At 58.2% G+C, this 5643-nt stretch overlaps 1 protein-coding gene across 1 annotated transcript; it reads right to left on the bottom strand.

Moving 5' to 3' along the window:
• Positions 1-268: 268 nt before the first annotated feature.
• LOC121342965 (type 1 phosphatidylinositol 4,5-bisphosphate 4-phosphatase-like) lies at positions 269-4611 on the bottom strand. The gene is made up of 5 exons (XM_041417739.1): positions 4534-4611; positions 3663-3726; positions 3336-3511; positions 3065-3171; positions 269-621 (listed from the first exon to the last, which is right to left on the bottom strand). Exons 1-5 carry the CDS (start codon positions 4609-4611, stop codon positions 303-305), a joined length of 744 nt encoding a protein of 247 aa, XP_041273673.1. The 3' UTR covers positions 269-302.
• Positions 4612-5643: the final 1032 nt, after the last annotated feature.

Genomic DNA, 5643 nt, shown 5'->3' with positions numbered 1-5643 from the left:
AGGGGGAGTGGCTTTAATGGGTGGGGCTAAAGAGGTGTGGTTTAAAGGGGGAGGGGCTTTAATGGGTGGGCCTAAAGTGGGTGTGGTTTAAAGGGGAGTGGCTTAATGGGTGGGGCTAAAGTGGGTGTGGTTTAAAGGGGAGTGGCTTTAATGGGTGGGGCTACAGTGGGAGGGGCTTTAATGGGTGGGGCTTTAAGTGGGAGTGGCTTCAACAGGTGTGGTTTAAAGGGGTGGGGCTTAATTCTTGGGGGTGTGGCTCGGCAGGAAGGGGCGGGTGCAGTGGAGCCAGGAAGGGGGCGTGGTCAGGAAGGGGGCGTGGCCAAGCATGCATAACGAGGTGGGCGTGGCCAAAAGGGGCGGGGCTCACCAGGAAGGGCCCCCAGCAGTGGAGCCAATGAGGGGAAAGGGGGCGTGGCCACAAAGGGGGTACGGTTACAAAAGGAGGTGTGATGATGAAGGGGGCGTGGCCAAGCATGCACAATGAGGTGGGCGTGGCCAAAAGGGGCGGGGCTCACCAGGAAGGGCCCCCCGCAGTGGGCGCAGGCCACGCGCACGCCCCCGGGGGCGGGGTCAGGGCTGGGCGCGCCCGTCTGCACCGGGCCCAGGTTGATGATCCTCTTACTGGGAGAACTGGGTTATACTGGGAGGGGGCGGGGCCAGCCCGGGGCCGCTATGGACTGGGAACCTCCCAGTATAAACCAGTATGGACTGGGAACCTCCCAGTATAAACCAGTATGGACTGGGAACCTCCCAGTATAAACCAGTATGGACTGGGAACCTCCCAGTATAAACCAGTATGGACTGGGAACCTCCCAGTATAAACCAGTATGGACTGGGAACCTCCCAGTACAGACCAGTATGGACTGGGAACCTCCCAGTACAGACCAGTATGGACTGGGAACCTCCCAGTATAAACCAGTATGGACTGGGAACCTCCCAGTACAAACCAGTATGGACTGGGAACCTCCCAGTATAAACCAGTATGGACTGGAGAACGTCCCAGTACAAACCAGTATGGACTGGGAACCTCCCAGTACAGACCAGTATGGACTGGGAACCTCCCAGTATAAACCAGTATGGACTGGGAACCTCCCAGTACAAACCAGTATGGACTGGGAACCTCCCAGTACAGACCAGTATGGACTGGGAACCTCCCAGTACAAACCAGTATGGACTGGGGAACCTCCCAGTACAAACCAGTACGGTTTGGACCCAAAGTGGCTCGGTTTGGACCCAAACCGGCTCCGTTTGGACCCAAAACTGGCTCCGTTTGGACCCAAACCGGCTCGGTTTGGACCCAAAGTGGCTCGGTTTGGACCCAAACCGGCTCCGTTTGGACCCAAAACTGGCTCCGTTTGGACCCAAACCGGCTCGGTTTGGACCCAAAGTGGCTCGGTTTGGACCCAAACCGGCTCCGTTTGGACCCAAAACTGGCTCCGTTTGGACCCAAACCGGCTCGGTTTGGACCCAAAGTGGCTCGGTTTGGACCCAAACCGGCTCCGTTTGGACCCAAAACTGGCTCCGTTTGGACCCAAACCGGCTCGGTTTGGACCCAAAGTGGCTCGGTTTGGACCCAAACCGGCTCCGTTTGGACCCAAAACTGGCTCCGTTTGGACCCAAACCGGCTCGGTTTGGACCCAAAGTGGCTCGGTTTGGACCCAAACCGGCTCCGTTTGGACCCAAAACTGGCTCCGTTTGGACCCAAACCGGCTCGGTTTGGACCCAAAGTGGCTCGGTTTGGACCCAAACCGGCTCCGTTTGGACCCAAAACTGGCTCCGTTTGGACCCAAACCGGCTCGGTTTGGACCCAAAGTGGCTCGGTTTGGACCCAAACCGGCTCCGTTTGGACCCAAAACTGGCTCCGTTTGGACCCAAACCGGCTCGGTTTGGACCCAAAGTGGCTCGGTTTGGACCCAAACCGGCTCCGTTTGGACCCAAAACTGGCTCCGTTTGGACCCAAACCGGCTCGGTTTGGACCCAAAGTGGCTCGGTTTGGACCCAAACCGGCTCCGTTTGGACCCAAAACTGGCTCCGTTTGGACCCAAACCGGCTCGGTTTGGACCCAAAGTGGCTCGGTTTGGACCCAAACCGGCTCCGTTTGGACCCAAAACTGGCTCCGTTTGGACCCAAACCGGCTCGGTTTGGACCCAAAGTGGCTCGGTTTGGACCCAAACCGGCTCCGTTTGGACCCAAAACTGGCTCCGTTTGGACCCAAACCGGCTCGGTTTGGACCCAAAGTGGCTCGGTTTGGACCCAAACCGGCTCCGTTTGGACCCAAAACTGGCTCCGTTTGGACCCAAACCGGCTCGGTTTGGACCCAAAGTGGCTCGGTTTGGACCCAAACCGGCTCCGTTTGGACCCAAAACTGGCTCCGTTTGGACCCAAACCGGCTCGGTTTGGACCCAAAGTGGCTCGGTTTGGACCCAAACCGGCTCCGTTTGGACCCAAAACTGGCTCCGTTTGGACCCAAACCGGCTCGGTTTGGACCCAAAGTGGCTCGGTTTGGACCCAAACCGGCTCGGTTTGGACCCAAAACTGGCTCCGTTTGGACCCAAACCGGCTCGGTTTGGACCCAAAACTGGCTCCGTTTGGACCCAAACCGGCTCGGTTTGGACCCAAAGTGGCTCGGTTTGGACCCAAACCTGCTCCGTTTGGACCCAAAGTGGCTCGGTTTGGACCCAAACCGGCTCGGTTTGGACCCAAAGTGGCTCAGTTTGGCCCCAAAGCGGCTCCGTTTGGACCCAAAGTGGCTCCATTTGGCTCCAGAAACGGCTCCACCCAGACCCCAAACTGGTTTGACTTCACCCCAAAACTGGTTCAATCAGGGTCCCAAACTGGCTCGGTTTGGCCCCAAAAATCTGCTCAGTTGGGACCCCAGTCCCCCCCAATCCCCTCCCAGTCCCCCCCAGTCCCTCCCAGTCTCACCAGTACGGCCGGGGGCAGGCGATGCGCTGGGCCGAGGCGCGGCACACCAGCAGGCAGTTGCACGGGCACCTCACGTACTTCTTCCCGCTGGGGGCCGTCCTGATTGCCCCCAGTCCCCCCCAGTGCCCCCCAGTCTCACCAGTACGGCCGGGGGCAGGCGATGCGCTGGGCCGAGGCGCGGCACACCAGCAGGCAGTTGCACGGGCACCTCACGTACTTCTTCCCGCTGGGGGCCGTCCTGATTGGCTGCCGCCGCCGGTGGGGGGGCGTGGCCTCAGCGGGACACGCCCACCGGAGCCGCAAACCCCGCCCCCCGGGCGCATTAAACTCCTCCCCCTTTCAGCGCGCGCCAACCAGGCCGGGCCGCACCCAAGCCACGCCCCGCCCACTCCGAGGCCACGCCCCCTTACCGTGGCCTCGCCACACCCCCCGCACTTCACCACGTGCTGGTGCGTCTTCCCCTCGACGCTGATTGGCCGCTGGCAGACGCGGCACGTGACCGCCGGAGGCCCCGCCCCCGCCGCCTCGGGGCTGCCCAGTGGCGAGTAAGGGGGCGGGGCCTCGCCCGGACCCGCCCCCGCGCCGCCTGCCAATGGGAAGGGAGCGCTCAGGGCCGCGCCCGGTTTGGCCACGCCCACCACGCCACGCCCCCCCAGGGGGGTTTTCCCCGCCCGCTGCAGGCCACGCCCCCTCTGGTTAAACCCCGCCCATCCTCCTGTGGCTCCGCCCCCTCTCACCGGCGGCCGCGGCCCCGCCCGGGCCCGGCCCCGCCTCGGGCGGTTTGGGGTCAATTTGGGGGTCCTGGGGACAATTTGGGGTCACTTTAAGGGTCCCAGGGTCATCTTGGGGCAATTTTGGGGGTCCTGGGGTCACTTTAGGGGTCCCGGGGTCAATTTAGGGTCACTTTGGGGGTTTTGGAGTCAATTTGGGCTCAATTTGGGGGTCCTGGGGTCATTTTGGGGGTCCTGGGGTCACCGTGGGGTCACTTTAGGGCTCTTGAGGTCAATTTGGGGTCAATTTGGGTTCATTTGGGGGTCTTGGGGTCAATCTGGGGTCATTTTAGGGGTACCGGGGTCAGCCTGGGGTCAATTTGGGGGTCCTGGGGACAATTTGGGGGTTCTGGGGTCAATTTGGGGCAATTTTGGCGGTCCTGGGGTCACCCTGGGGTCACTTTGGGGGTCCTGGGGACAATTTGGGGGTCCCGGCGTCAATTTCGGGGTCACTTCGGGGGTCCTGGGATCAATTTGGGGTAATTTTGGGGTTCCCGGGGTCAATTTGGGGTCAATTTGGGGTCAATTTGGGGGTCCTGGGGTCACCCTGGGGTCACTTTGGGGGTCCTGGGGACAATTTGGGGTCAATTTGGGGCAATTTTGGGGGTCTTGGGGTCACTTTAGGGGTCCTGGGGTCATTTGGGGTCAATTTGGGGGTCTCGGGCTCAATTTGGGCTCAATTTGGGGGTCCTGGGGTCAATTTCGGGGTCACTTTGGGGGTCCTGGGGTCACTTTAGGGGTCATTTTGGGGGTCCCGGGCTCAATTTGTGGTCACTTTGGGGGTCCCGGAGTCATCCCAGCATCATCTTGGCCCATACTGGTCCATACTGGTCCGTACTGGTTCATACTGGTTTATATCAGTCCATACTGGCCCATACTGGTCCATACTGATCCATACTGGCCCATACTGGTCCATACTGGTTTATACTGGTTTGTATCAGTCCATACTGGTCCATACTGGTCCATACTGGTCTATATCAGTCCATACTGGTTTATACTGGTCCATACTGGTCCGTACTGGTTTACACTGGTTTGTATCAGTCCATAGTGGTTTATACTGGTCCATACTGGCCTATACTGGCCCATGCTGGTTTACACTGGTTTATACCAGTCCATACTGGTCTATACCAGTTTATATCAGCCCATACTGGTTTATACTGGTCCGTACTGGTTTATACTGGCCCACACTGGTTTATATCAGTCTATACTGGTTTACATTGGTTTGTACCAGTCCATACCGGTCTAAACTGGTCCAAACTGGTTTACTCTGGTTTATATCAGTCTGTACTGGCCCATACTGGTTTATACTGGCCCACACTGGTTTATATCAGTCCATACTGGTCCATACCGGTACGTACTGGTTTGCACTGGTTTACACTGGTCAATACCGGTCCATACTGGTTTATACTGGCGCACACTGGTTTATATCGGTCCATACTGGTCTATACCGGTCCATACTGGTCCATACTGGTTTACACTGGTTTATATCGGTCCATACTGATCCATACCGGTCCATACTGGTCCAAACTGGCCCATACCGGTCCATACCGGTTTATACTGGTCCGTACTGGTCCACACTGGTTTACACCGGTTTATATCAGTCCATACTGGTCCATAGTGGTCCATACTGGTTTATACTGGTCCAAACTGGTCCAGATTGGTCTATGATGGTCCATACTGGTGTGTACTGGTCCATGCTGGTCCATACTGGCCCACACTGGTTTATACCGGTCCATACTGGTTCATACTGGTTTATATCAGTCCATACTGGTTTATACTGGCCCACACTGGTTTATACCGGTCCATACTGGTCCATACTGGTCCATACCGGTCCATACCAGTCCGTACTGGTCCATACTGGTCCAAACTGGCCCATACCGGTCCATACTGGTCCATACTGGTCCATACTGGCCCATACTGGTTTATATCAGTCCATACTGGTCCATAC

Source organism: Onychostruthus taczanowskii, unplaced genomic scaffold (assembly GCF_017590055.1).
Source record: "Onychostruthus taczanowskii isolate IOZ18803 unplaced genomic scaffold, ASM1759005v1 scaffold564, whole genome shotgun sequence".
Taxonomy (NCBI): domain Eukaryota; kingdom Metazoa; phylum Chordata; class Aves; order Passeriformes; family Passeridae; genus Onychostruthus; species Onychostruthus taczanowskii.
Note: the sequence above shows the minus strand (reverse complement) of the source record. Positions and strands in the feature narration are given on the sequence as shown.